The 14,829-nt window shown below is 39.0% G+C and overlaps 1 protein-coding gene across 3 annotated transcripts in view; it reads left to right on the plus strand.

The window, feature by feature from the left end:
- The window catches only part of ptpn2.S (protein tyrosine phosphatase, non-receptor type 2 S homeolog), a 29,984-nt gene extending 18,856 nt beyond the window's left edge, over window positions 1–11,128 (plus strand). For 2 of the 3 annotated variants that reach the window (XM_018268727.2, NM_001093441.1), the window contains exons 10-12: window positions 224–435; window positions 3,583–3,678; window positions 10,764–11,128. In XM_018268727.2, coding sequence (XP_018124216.1) covers window positions 224–435; window positions 3,583–3,678; window positions 10,764–10,785 — 330 coding nt within the window. In that variant the 3' untranslated portion in view covers window positions 10,786–11,128. The remainder of the gene's footprint in view (window positions 1–223; window positions 436–3,582; window positions 3,679–10,763) is intronic. The other variant, XM_018268726.2, reaches the window with a different exon arrangement.
- The last annotated feature ends 3,701 nt before the right edge of the window (window positions 11,129–14,829 follow it).

Consider the following 14,829-nt stretch of genomic DNA (forward strand, 5'->3'; position numbering starts at 1 on the left):
AAAAGTATTTTGGGTAAAGGGCAGTAAAAAAGTAATACATTACAAAGTAACAGCATTTTTAACTCTTAACAACTTTTTAAAAATGTATAGTTAAAATTCCTGCATCTATTGAAACAATATGGTTAAGCTCTTATGTCTTTCTGACTGGTGCTCTGTTTTTGTGATTCATTTGTATCTTGTGACATTCAGTACCTAATCTTTTTATTAATTAAGGTATAAACAGTTTACTTTGCAGGACCATATTGAAGAACTTCCAGATTATGATGATGATGAGGATGATGATTCCATCAAAGCAGACCGATATTCCTCTCTTCATAGACAGCCTGGAGAGCTCTACAATGGTAACAGACTTTCAACAGAAGACCAAGAAATAAATGAGAATAAGTCAGAATCCAGTATCAGACCTCAGGATGTTGTGGATGGCAATGCAGAAAGGTAATGGAGAAATATTCCCTTCCTATTTATTTGGATTAACACAACAGATTTCAAACAACACTTTCCACCTTTATGCAAAGCTGTTTTTCAGTTCAGTTTTCAGTACTTTAAAGGTGATTTGTCAAGGAAATTATATCTATATGTAATATTTCACAGGAAAAAGTGTGGACCATTAAAAAAATATGTAATTTTATTAGGGATGCACCGAATCCAGGATTCGGTTCGGGATTCGGCCAGGATTCGGCCTTTTTCAGCAGGATTCGGATTCGGCTGAATCCTTCTGCCTGAAACGTTTGGTTATATTCCGCATATTAAAGCCTTGGAGGTACTTTAAAGGGATACTGTCATGGGAAAAAAAAATTTTTTCAAAATGAATCAGTTAATAGTGCTGCTCCAGCAGAATTCTCACTGAAATCCATTTCTCAAAAGAGCAAACAGATTTTTTTATATTCAATTTTGAAATCTGACTTGGGGCTTGACATATTGTCAATTTCCCAGCTGCCCCAAGTCATGTGACTTGTGCTCTGATAAACTTCAATCACTCTTTACTGCTGTACTGCAAGTTGGAGTGATATCACCCCCCTCCCTTTTTCCCCCAGCAGCCAAACAAAAGAATAATGGGAAGGTAATCAGATAACACTCCCTAACACAAGATAACCGCTGCCTGGTAGATCTAAGAACAACACTTAAAGGGGAAGGAAAACTAGTTGGCGCAAAAACCCTCCCCCCCTCCCGTGTGTTGCCCACCCACCCTCCTCCCCCCGTCCCGCTGGGCAAATGCCCCTAACTTGTTACTTACCCTTCTGCGCAGGTCCAGTCCAGGGAGTTCACAGACGACATCTTCTTCCACGCGATCTTCTTCCTGCTTTGACCGGCGCATGCGCAGTAGGAGCATTTTGCCGGTACGATCTACTGCGCATGCACCAAAAGTACATTGTGACTTTTGGCGCATGCGCAGTAGATCCGTACCGGCGAAATGCTCATACTGCGCAAAAACGCTGTTCAAAGCAGGAAGATCGCGTGGAAGAAGATGTCGTCTGTGAACTCCCTGGACTGGACCTGCGCAGAAGGGTAAGTAACAAGTTAGGGGCATTTGCCCAGCGGGACGGGTAGGCCAGGGGGGAGGTTGGGCAACACACTGGAGGGGGGAGGGTTTTTGCGCCAACTAGGTTTCCTTCCCCTTTAATAGTAAAAACCCATGTCCCACTGAGACACATTCAGTTACATTGAGAAGTAAAAACCGCAGCCTGCCAGAAAGCATTTCTCTCCTAAAGTGCAGGCACAAGTCACATGACCAGGGGCAGCTGGGAAATTGACAAAATGTCTAGCCCCATGTCAGATTTCAAAATTGAATATAAAAAAATCTGTTTGCTATTTTGAGAAATGGATTTCAGTGCACTATTAAAGAGAAGCTGACACCAAAAAAACTTCTTTTAAAAAAATGATTCTTCATTTGAAGTTACCTATATGTCATGCTGACTGTTTTCTCCTTAAAGCTTTCTTTCACTTAATAAACCCAGTTCTGCATCCGACTGTGGCCGACTGTGGCAGCCAGACTCCTGCTTCCTGTCAGAATGTGAGCTTGATGATGTCACAAAGGGGGCGGAGCTTCCCCCTCCTCTCCGCTATATCTCTCTGGCGTCTGTGAACCACGTGTGCTTTAGTAACTGATTTGCTAAGTACTGTAACTTGGTCATCAGTTATATAGTTTCTTTATTATTATATAATGAAGTATAAATGCATATTCATTCTCTTTCTCACAGTGTCACACTGTTTCGGTGACTTGCGGCTGCCGCTGCGGAACTGTTATGTCCTCCTCCTCCTGGGGCTTCTCCGATCCAGCCGGCAAGACTGTGGCAGCAGCTGAGGCCAAACACAGGCCCCTGTCCTGGAGTCGGAAGGGCTCTCCTCCTGACGGGCGAGTGTTGGCGCAGAGAAGATGCGCACGGAACTAGCACGTCTCTTAGCGCGCAAATGACGTCACCAAATCCATCCGCCCTCAACCCAGTGCACCGCGTGATGTATCAAGGCCCGGCGAGCAGACTGTCTTCGGCGCTAAGAGACGTGCTAATTCCGTGCGCATCTTCTCTGCGCCAAAACTCGCCCGTCAGGAGGAGAGCCCTTCCGACTCCAGGACAGGGGCCTGTGTTTGTCCTCCGCTGCTGCCACAGTCTTGCCGGCTGGATCGGAGAAGCCTCAGGAGGAGGAGGACATAACAGTTCCGCAGCGGCAGCCGCAAGTCACCGAAACAGTGTGACACTGTGAGAAAGAGAATGAATATGCATTTATACTTCATTATATAATAATAAAGAAACTATATAAATGATGACCAAGTTACAGTACTTAGCAAATCAGTTACTAAAGCACACATGGTTCACAGACGCCAGAGATATAGCGGAGAGGAGGAGGAAGCTCTGCCCCCTTTGTGACATCATCGAGCTCACATTCTGACAGGAAGCAGGAGTCTGGCTGCCACAGTCGGATGCAGAACTGGGTTTATTAAGTGAAAGAAAGCTTTAAGGAGAAAACAGTCAGCATGACATATAGGTAACTTCAAATGAAAAATCATTTTTTTAAAAGAAGTTTTTTTGGTGTCAGCTTCCCTTTAAGTAGCACTATTGACTGATGCGTTTTGAAAAAAACATGTTTCCCGATGACAGGATCCCACCCGCATTGGCATTGCGTCTTCATTATTTTTGTTCTACTATTGAATCCTTCTGCCTGGCCGAACCGAATCCGAAATCTAATTTGCACATGCAGATTAGGAGTGGGGAGGGAAATTGCGTGACTTTTTGTCACAAAACAAATTTTCGGATTCGGTTCAGTATTCGGCCGAATCTTTCACAAAGGATTCGGGGGTTCGGCCGAATCCAAAATAGTGGTAATTCGGTGCATCCCTAAATTTTATGAAGGCCCCATTGACCAGTCTGAACGTTGCCTATTCGTTATTATGTGTATGAGAGGTGCAACGTTTGAAATATCTGTACACAGATTAACATTTTAGACGTAAATTACATTTGTAATAATTAACCCCAATCAATAGAAAATTGGAATTGTTGCACAGATTGATTCCTTTCTCTGTACAACGAAACTTTACTTTGCTCAGTTGTATACTCCTCACTGTATTTTTTTCTTTCTGTGATCTAGTGTAATAAGGAAGAGGCACCGAGAGGACAGGAAGGCAAATACAACCCAGAAGGTGCAGAAAATTATGATGAATGAAGTGGAACGAAAAAGAAAAAGGTGGTTATATTGGAAACCTTTTCTCATTACAATTGGTTTTGCAACGGTGCTGTTATCAGGGGCATATGTTTGTTGGAAAATGTATGTTCCTTGATTATGGTGCTTGAGTGGGCAAGTCTTATAAATGCCCTAACATTGTCCTTGGTGCTGTGACTGGTGCAAGTCAACTCCTGAGACATTATCTTAGATGGTTCTGATCACTAAAATCATATGATATCAGGGTCTCAGGACTTGTATTGCAGCTAATTTGGGATTTTAAATGTTCCTTCTAAAGCTGCTACCTTTTGTAAAGCGAGAACAAGGACAATTGTTCTCGCTTTGCATTATTCTTTTTGTTTCATGCAGTCGCACAATACATTGTAATAATGTATTGTTGCCGACTGCCTTCAGTAGTCTTTAGACCGCTAGCTGTTACTGAACTATAACTTTCAGCTCTGGCGTTCAGGATGCAGAGAGGGTGCCTCTGCAGTTGAGCTTTCCCTGATAGTGACAGACTGGTATAGTTACCTGCGATCCAAAGTGTCATTTATGTATGTATTCTGTTTAGGGCAACTCCCAATGCCTTTAAGTGGAACCATTTACTTAATTTAAATTAAATGTGCACCCTTCCTACCATGTATGAGTTGGGTAATTCTAAAGTAAGTAATGATGTTATGTGAACTGATTGTTTTATATGCAGTCAACGCTTTATTTAAACCTTTAATTTAAGAAGCAATTATGATTGTAATGTTGCATTTTCATTTTATATAATTTTTCCGTGAATCCGTGAATTCCGTTAGCTGAATTTCTAGAGGACCATTATATGGCCATTAAAGGGATGCCGTCATATTCCTGCCAAAGTTTGATTTAATTTATTGAGATTAGAGGTTCACTTACTGAAGCCTAATACGTATAAAGGTAGAAGGTAACCAGTATATACCAAAGACCAGACAGCAACAAATTAGTTTTACCTGTCATTTGGGCTTTTGGGGCATATTCAAGAGCTGGAAAAAGTACACCTGGTAAATAAATTACTGTTTTTGGTGGAATAAAACCGTGCCTCTTTAGTGAATTACAACCTTTGGAAAAATCCAATAATTCAAGTAAACATAACTGTTCACTTATATGCTGAATGTAGAAATATAGGACCAATTTACCTAGCTGTTTTCTTTGTAAAGAAGATGATCATGGTTCATGAAGCTAGCATACCTGTACTGCACACGTCTCTTTTGTATCTAATTATTTAGCAATAAAATGTACTAGGGACTTTACAAAACTGTAACAAAAGAAAGCAAATTATACATATTGTAGATGTGGATTTTCACCCATTTTAAAGGGGACATCTAGGAAGGGAAGTAATTGTCTGCCCTGTATGCCTAAGGCATAGAGGAGGGGCAGGCAATATTTGATTGACAGCTGAGATTTTTAAATGAGCTTACAACAGCTATGCATGCTTTAATAACAAATAGAAATTGGATTTCATATTTAATTTTGCTATACAGATTTTTGTGTCTGGGTGGCAGGTCCACTTTAATAGAACTTTTAATAATAGATTTTTTTAATAAGCAGTGATCTGGAGCAAATATGGGGGGGGGGAATTTATTGTAAGGCTTCTATCTGCTAACGTTTTTAGTTCTGTGTGTTGGGGTAGATTTTAGGTGGCTAACGAGCTTTCAGTTTTCTTTAAACACAAGTCCTATTTAAAAAATTGTAGCCTAGTTTGGTACTGTTATACCTCCAATGGGTATCTAACCTAAATAATGTCTGTTTTTTTTGTACTTTCCTCAACTTTTTACACAGTTTGCTTCAGTCCTGGGACTTAAACCATTTTCTTTATTTATCATTAGATGGTCAGTATTGTGGCTTAAAAACATTTGATCCTCTGATGTGTAAATAAAGTAAAAATAAGTAAAATATTTGTATTCCCATTACCATGAGTATCATAGCCCAAGTTTATTAAATGTACGTAACAGTCATGTTGTTGTCCCCTGTCTTATGCTAGTTACAGATGGACATTTATGCACCATTAGTCCAGCAGGCAGCTCTTTGTGTACATCCAACCCAACACTTGTCATTCTGTAGTTCAAGTGGTAAAAGCCGGAGGGGAGTGTTTTATCTGCCACTGCTCTCCTCCTATAAGCAACTGTGGACAAAACACCCCAATGTGCTAGGGGGTTGGGAAACTCCATCATAACAATGCCCTTAAGTAGGGTATTAGAAGAATGACAGTCTACACGTAATACATTTTCTTAAAGGACAAGAAAACCTTAATGTATTCCTTGCATGAGCTTGGGGAGAGGGGTGCTAATGCAGTATACTAGAGATACTATACTGTGCTTATGTCTTGCCGAATCCCATGCTAGAAATAGCTGGCAAATAAAAAAAAAAAAAAGTGTGGTGCTGCAAGTATCCTGGATTTTTTTCTTGTGAAAACGTGGTGCTCTGGCCCAGACAAAAAGTGTTTTTCATCAGCCCAGCGTTCCTAATAATTTTCTAATTTTAGGAAGTTGTGAGTCCTGGGTGCAAGAACACTAACTTAGTCAGTGCTGTATCAGTGAAGGGAGCTGCAGGTTTTTTTTTAAACTCCCTTAAATTCGATGGAATTCAAAATTTGACTGGTGTAAAATAATTATAAAAAATTTATTTTTAAAACTCTGTCGAATTTTACCGATCCGAAAATTGAAATCGAATTTGTTTTGAATTATCCAAAACTCTATTCAAGTTTTTTCTCTGAAAAAACTTGAATGTCAGGAAGGCTGCAAACATCTCCAAATTGATCCCTGGACCTCTCCCATTGACTTGTACAGGAAATCCCTTAATAAATCTACCCCTAAGTGTGTATGTGTGTGTATATATATATATATATATATATATATATATATATATATATATATATAATAGAAAGGAAGAGAGACCTAGATAACGACAGCGGTTATTTGTAACAAAATCAAAGAGGGATTTTAAGGTACAGAATCCAGTGCTGCCTTCTAAGAGGTGCCACAAAGTAGACTTTTTGTTGAAACTGTTTTTTATGCCTGTTTTTTCAAGGACCCTCTGCATTTCAGAGGGAAGATATATTCATTTGTAAGTAGGATTTATCATTTATGTTCTTCCGCAGCATTACTTCTGAAAATAACATTGTAGACAGCGACCTAACTAGTTTGTTAGACCCAATAGCAATGTATTTTTTCCCACTCTCCATTTGTATATTATGATCAACAGTCATAAATAGATGAAATAGAATATTTAGAAGATATTTTAATAGCAGTGCTCTTTTAAAGACCAGTCCCATTATGTAATTAAAGGCACTAAGCTTGCCTAGGTGCAGTAAGCCATAGAAATCGAATGTTTGCATTTAATGTGACCTGCTGATTGGTTACTGCACCTGGGTAAATGTTGTGCCTTTTATTACATAAACTCTTGCCTTTTAACATAAAGGCGCACATTTTCTATATAAGTGCTAATTGTGGAAATATTTTGCCAGTGTAATAGGAGCTTTATATCCGGTATGTTGAAACGGCATCATCAAGTTATTGTTGAGTCACAGTTCTCAATATAACATGAGTGTCACCTGGAAATAGTCTGGACAACCTTGTTGTACACTGCCTTTGCTATAGAAAGCAATATCATGCTTACATTGCCTCTTAAAGCTGGCTAATATTTCTTAATATTCTGTATTTAATAGGACAGCTCAGTACTGATTACTGGGAGTGGACCACCCACATACCTTTTAGATAAAAAAAACATGCAGAGGACTACAACTGTATAGGAGAATATACAATACTGATTAATCGGATTATTTCCACGTGTAATATGCACGTATACACGGTATTCCATTTCCCAAAGATTCTACTAAAATGCATCACAACTATTTATTGTATATATTTAGTAAAGCCTGCCCATAATCTCATTATCTCAATCTTTGATAAAATCAGCCCCTATATGTGCATATAAACAAAGGTCAAATGTTAGGTTTTTGGGGGGTTTTTTTTTTACCTTGAATGACCTCGAAACTCAAATAGTATCTTATTTAAAGGGCACCTATCACAGCCAAAATCAAACGCATATTAACAATCTGACCAGTACAAGCTAAACACGTTTAATCAAACTACATATATAGTTTTTTGAAAAAAACTGCATGTTTTAAAAAATCCCTTACTTTGTCAAATGGGTTCTTTCACTGGGGGAGTCCATGCTGAGACTATAACAGAGACTATAAAATGCAAATTTCAGGAGAATGCTCAGATTGTAGCATTGCCTTGAGTATTCTACCCAGAATGCCTTGTTTTAGTAAACTCCTCCACTAAAAGTAGCACGAGATTTCCCTATCTTGTCCCCTGCTGGTGATGTTATTATGCAAATGAAGGGGACACACTAACTTCCAGAAAGTGGCAGCACTACTGAACAGCAGCTAACAGAGGTTTGGCTGATTTGAAAATAGCTTAGAAGGGTTGATAAGCAACCAAGGAATTTCAACAGTTGGCTGGGAAGATGTATGTAGGAGGAGCCAGTGAAATCCAAGATGCCTGCCCCAGCTAGAACTGCAGTGGAGATGGGGGAGATCTTGCAAAAGGTATAGTGAGCTGATCATTTACATTATACAATTCTAACTGTTTTAAAAATCAGATTTCTTGAACTTCCACATAGTGTATTTACTTAGTAAATGATTTTAGTTATGATTGGTGCCCTTTAAGAAAAAACTTAAACGTCTAAAACTCGATCAAATATTACCAACCCGAAAACTCAAATGGAATTTGATTAAACTCGTATCGAGTTTTTTCTCCAAAAAAACCTGGAATGTCGGGATATCTATTAACATCTTCAAATGGGTCAATTGACCTTTGCCATTGACTTCTACATGAACTCGGCAGGATTTAGTTGGCGAAGACTCGAATTCGATTTGTTTGGATTATTCCCAACTCCAATTTGTGAGTTTTGACCAAATATCCAACTTGAAAATTCGAATTTAGAATTCGAACCTTAATAAATCTGGCCCGTAATCTGGTATTATTTGTCAGATCCGTTGAGGTACAATAGGGCATAATTATCAAAGAGAAAACTAGAGAGCTGACAACCCGTTTGTCAGAGGGAAATTCCACTGCTCTCAATTCACTTGTGTACTATTTTTTTTAAAGCTTATTAATTTTAAATATGCATCTAAAAGTCCTATGCAAGTCAAGAGAGCTGTGAAATTTCACCATGGCCACCTCTGTTTTCGCTGTGATTTCTGTTTTGTTGTGCTAATGTGTGCGTAGTTCTTAATTTAAAATTATTTTAGATTTTGGGAACTGGAATAATTTAGAAATGTTAGCTGTTTAATTAGCTTTTTTCCCATAATACAGCCTTTTGCAAATCTATTTATGTTAAATATCTATTAATGGAAATGTGATGTTTTGATGCACTCACATTTATCACAGTCACCTTGTAACTAGTTCTCTAAAGTCTATTTGGTTGAATTGTTCCTAGATTGTATCCACGCAATCTAAATCACACTATAAATTATGGGAAAAATAGGTTATACAGTGCATAAAGTACCCCTTGTTGGAAAATATGAGGATATTAGAAGTCGCCTCGGAGTTCCATGACCTGTATAAAAGCACTTGGCCTTCAGCCTCATGCTTTTATATGGTCATGGGAATCCTCTGTGACTTATAATATCCTTATATTTGACTATATGGGATACTTTATTCACTATATAACCTATTTTTCGTATAATGCATAGTGGGATTAAGATTGTTTTGCATCTGCACAAAGCCATATTTGTGAATTGTGTGTGTGTGTGTAGGTATTATACATGCACTGCTTTTTTCAGTTCAGAACAAAGATATACAACCTTTTGTATGTGGACAGTTAAAGGGGAGCTATTGCGAAAATTAAAATTTAATATAAGCTTCCTCATACTGAAGTAAGACATTTTCTAAATACAATCAATTAAAAATGATGCGTTGTTTCACTTTTCCGTTCTCCGCATCTGTTTTTCTTCATTCTGTCTTCATGCAGCAGTTGGGTGTCGGACAGGCCCAGACTGGCAATCAGTGGGTTCTGGCAAATGCCAGAGGGGCTGCTGTAAGGTGCCATAGAAAGTTACTATTTAGTGGGCTGTTTGGGCCTCTGTGTGGGCTGATTGGGCCTCTGTGTACCTGAAATGCCAAGGCCTATGTTGGATGAATGATCCAATATATCTTATGGGGGGGGGCTTCTATTCCTAGCAGATATATTAAAGCACACTCAAATAACTGATGCCAGTACAAACAAAATCTTAACAAAATTACTTCCTTTTGCATAAATTCTGCATTTAGAGAGACATGACATCAGGTGATTTTACTATAGTGAGATCTAATACATCTTCTAGGCAAAATAAGCCCCCTATAAGATATATTGGATCTGACTGTCAATGAATATGACGCCCAACTCCTGCAAGAAGACAGAATGAGGAGAAACAGATGCTGAGAGAGGAATAGTTAAGATTAACTTGATTATTTCAGAAACGGTACAGAATTTTTAATTGATGGTATTTAGAAAGTTTCTTATTTCAGTATGCTGAAGCGAATATTACATTTAATTTTCACGATAGTTCCGTTTTAAGAGCTACAACCCACACAAAGCTAAGTTATTCTGCTGAACTAGTGCCACCCCTGGTCTGTCCTTCATTTGTTTGAACAAAAAAAAGTATTTTGCAGATAGAGTAATAATAGCAAATGTATGGATGTACAACAGGACTCTTGCATTTGCAATCACTAAAGCATAACATAACACTAAAGCGTAACGAGTTACAATAGGGATTTAGCAGAGCACATTCCATGGCAATAACCCGGCAATAGTCTTCCTGTCTGTTATATCGGAAACATGTAGCTCTTGGTCTATTTTTCATTGTATTCAGGACAACAAATAAATGTCTTACAAGCACACAAGGTGTCCGTGTTTTTATTTAAGTCATAGCATTGAGATACTGTAAACGCAAGTCTTACCCAGGGTACATATGGCCGGTTTTGCTTGTTACAGCACATTAATGATTGATCTAAAAGGAACAGTGTTGGATTTGCTCTGCTAGGGTTGTTTTTTCTCCCCTTACTGAATTGGTCATTTTGTTTTGCATTGTGTCATAGGCCGAGGCTCAACGACACCTAAACCTCCACGGCTTCTGACTATTCTACAGCAAATAAAGTGTGAAACCACTGACATGCAAAGCAAGACATGAAACCCTCTCCAGGATCAAATGTGAGGTTTAGTAATGAGCCAACCTCATTGTGTTTTCTGTTTACCAAGTAAACTTCGCCATCCAGGGGGTCAAGAACATCACCAGCATCAGACTTTGCAGAACAAGCTCGCTTCATGTTTTGTCAAGTGTTTTCTAATGCATGTACTGTAGAAATGTATGTAAGATACTTTAGAAGAGTACTTTGTATCATTCTGCCATTTACACTGTATTTTTATACTTTTTTTGGCAGCATTAAATATTTTTTTAAAATCTGGTGCTGGTTTTATTTTAAGAAGTATTGCATAAATATTACAAAAAAAATAGACATTTACAAATTTTTGCGTCAATCTTAAGGTGGCCATACATACAGAGACCTGCTTGTTTTGTGAGGTCACCAAACGAGCAGATCTCACCCCACTTTGAGGTGGGCGATAGGCTGATCTGATCGTGGGCAAAAGGACACAATGAGGAGAACCAATGCTTTCCTCAGTCTAATGGGATTTTTAATCTATTTCTGACCGATATTGATCAGGGAAGCCCGTCGACAGGCCCTATACACTGCCCAATAAGCTGCCGACTTGATCTGTCAGCAGTTAATATTGGCCCATGTATGGGGAGCTTTAGGCTTGTGGCACATGGAAATCTTTTTTTATAGCTGGTACCACTGCCATCCATTGTGAAATCTGACATGGGGCTAGACATATTGTCACTTTCCCAGCTGCCCCCAGTCATGTGACTTGCGCTCTCTAATAAACTTCAGTCATTCAATACTGCTGCACTGCAAGTTGGAGTGATATCACACCCGCCCCCCCCCCAGCAGCCTAACAACAGAACAGTGGGAAGCTAATCAGATAGCAGCTCCCTAACACAAGATAACAGCTGCCTAATAGATCTAAGAACAGCACTCAATAGTAAAATCCAGGTCCCACTGTGACACATTCAGTTACATTGAGTTGGAGAAACAACAGCCTGCCAGAAAGCAGTTCCATCCTAAAGTGCTGGCTCTTTCTGAAAGCACATGACCAGGCAAAATGACCTGAGATGGCTGCCTACACACCAATATTACAAATAAAAAAAGAAATACACTTGCTGGTTCAGGGACGAAATTGTACATTGTAGAGTGAATTATTTACAGTGTAAAAAGTGTAATTTAGAACATCATAAAAATCATGACAATCCTTTTAAGCCTTTGTTTGTCAAGCATGTACACTTCTGTGTTGGTAGGCAAAGGCATAGGTTGCCAAGAATGTATCCTGGTTTTTTGGCCATTCATGTGATGTGTTTTGGCACTGGTTGGTACAGACATTAAAGTATACTCTGCTCTTTCACAGGCCCCTAGGGAACAACTCCAGGGCCTGTGCAAAAAATCCCAAAAGTGACAACTACATGTCTGCTGTTTGGCCTCCTCTGCAGCTCCCTAAACTGCCCCCATGCATTCATAGACTCTGCAGAGATCTCCAAAGATCCCTCCAGCTTGCAGCAGCCCTCTAGTTAGCGCACACATTGATGCATTTAGGAGACATGGAACTTTCCAAATCAGACGTATTTTTGTGTATAAAATAAAGTCTGTTGATTTCTTCCCCCCATTCTTTGGACAAAACCAATGGGTCTCCAAGCCCCAAAGGTGACAAATTCTGGGTTTAACCTCACTTCTGAAAATGCTTTGACACAGCTTTTTCCACTAAATTGTCTTTAAAGGAGAAGGAAAGGTTAAAACTAAGTAAGCCTTATCAGAAAGGTCCATCTAAATATACCAGTAAACCCCCAAAGTAATGTTGCTCTGAGTCCCCTGTCAAAAGAAACACTGCATTTCTTTCCTTCTATTGTGTACACATGGGCTTCTGTATCAGACTTCCTGCCTTCAGTTTAAACCTCATTGCCCTGGGCAAGAGCATGCTCAATTTGCTCCTCTCCCCCCACCCCTCCCTTCTCTACTGTAATCTGAGCCCAGAGCAGGGAGAGACTCAGGCAGGAAGTGATGTCACACCACATTAATCCTGCAGCTCCTATCCTAAACAAACAGAGAGTTTCTAGAGCTTTTTATTCGGGTATGGTAAAACATTCTACAGAATAAATAAAACATTCTAGTTTGCACTATTGCAGCTAATCTATTGGCAATAAAATGCCTCCGTAGCTTTCCTTCTCCTTTAAAAAAAAGTAGCTACTCCTGCAGGTTCTATTTTTATGTTTTCAGCATGGATGCAGAAACCAGACAGAATGCTTATGAGTCCTGTTCTACCAGTCCCATAATAAAAAGCAAACAAACCCTTAATAGTTTTAAATAGAACATTTTACTAACTGTACAATGTTAAACAGTATTATAAGAAATTGTAAATTCTGCCTTAATTCAAAGCATCCACTTTCGGGCCAACAGATTTTTTTTCCCAGTATGGTCATTTACATATACAAGAAAATGTTACTTATGTTCTTCTTAGTAATCCTTGTTCTGAAATTTGTTAGTGCGCATTCATTTATGCACAATCATACATTAGTGCAGTCAGCAGAAAATATCCTTGTCTTCACATGTTTGCTTCGCAGCAGAATCTAGACCAGAAATGGCAGATGCTGGGGTCACTAATTCCAGTTAGTTGGTGTATGTGAGAGCAGGTCAAATAGGAATGTTAAAACTTGTTACCATAAATAAACGAAATAAATAACGAAGACCAATTCTAGCCATTCTATAACATACTAAAAGCTAATTTAAATGTGAACCACCCCTTTAAGTCATTTCCAAACAGAAACAGACAATTCCCATTATTTTCCAGAAGTTACTTCAAACTGAATTAACCGTTTTTTTTCCTTTTGTTACTGTACCCACCAATCATCATAAAATTCCTTTCTTAAACCTCCTCCTGGAATGAAAAGCTTTTTCTCGTTATTATTCAGCCCTGGGTAGGAAGACCATTTTTCCATTTCCTTCCATTCAAATTCTCTTAGCACATCTGCCGCAGATTTCTGTAAAGCTGGAGTAACCAAGTAACGGAATGGCGTTCTGCAAAAGACATTACATTTCATAACGGATATGGCACATGTGAAGCGTTATCCACTGCCGTCAGGCAGAAATTAGCAGCAGTTAAAGGAAAGCTACCATGGCAGTTTATTGCCAATAGATTAGCCACAACAATGCAAGCTAGAATGTCATTTCTATTCTTTAGAATGCTTTACCATACCTGCGTAACCAGCTCTAGAAGCTCTCTCTGTTTGTTTAGGATAACGGTTACCATATTAGATTAGGTGTGACATCACTTACTGTCTGAGTCTCTTCCCTGCTCACTCATAGCTCTGAGCTCAGATTACAGCAGTGAGGGGGGAAGAGGAGCAAACTGAGCATGGTCAAGTCCTAGCCCTGGAGGTTTAAAGGCCATGTAAAGGCAAAAAAATAAAATCCAATTTTTACTTTCTTTAATGAAAAAGAAACCTATCTCCAATATACTTTAATTAAAAAATGTGTACCGTTTTTATAAGAAACCTTCATTTACTGCTGTGGATAGGAATTGTCAGATGGTCCCTAACTGCTGAGCAGGGAAACAATCATACTTATGAACAGCAGGGGGAGCCCTCTCCTTACTTCCCAGCCATGCAGAACTCAAGCAGCTTTGTTTATGACGATCCCTAAGCAGCCCAGACCACACTGAGCATGTGCACAGTCTTAGTCTTGCAAAGATGTTTAACAAAGTTACAAGATGGTGACCTCCTGTAGCCAACTTTGAAAGCATAAATTATTTGTTTGATTAGGCTTGTGGTGCAGTAAGTTCATTTTTATATTTAGTATACAAAATACAGCATTTCTAGCCTTATTCTATTTTAGACTTTACATGCCCTTTAAGCTGAAAATATGATGTCTGATACAGAAGAGAGAAGTAGAAAATCACCGGCACAACAGGATATTTCTAGCAGGGAAACCCTTGCTCGTTTATTTGCAGATGCAACATTTCGGGGCGTAACCCCTTTGTCAAGCCCCGAAACTTTGCATC

This window comes from Xenopus laevis, chromosome 6S (assembly GCF_017654675.1).
Source record: "Xenopus laevis strain J_2021 chromosome 6S, Xenopus_laevis_v10.1, whole genome shotgun sequence".
In the NCBI taxonomy this organism is placed as follows: domain Eukaryota; kingdom Metazoa; phylum Chordata; class Amphibia; order Anura; family Pipidae; genus Xenopus; species Xenopus laevis.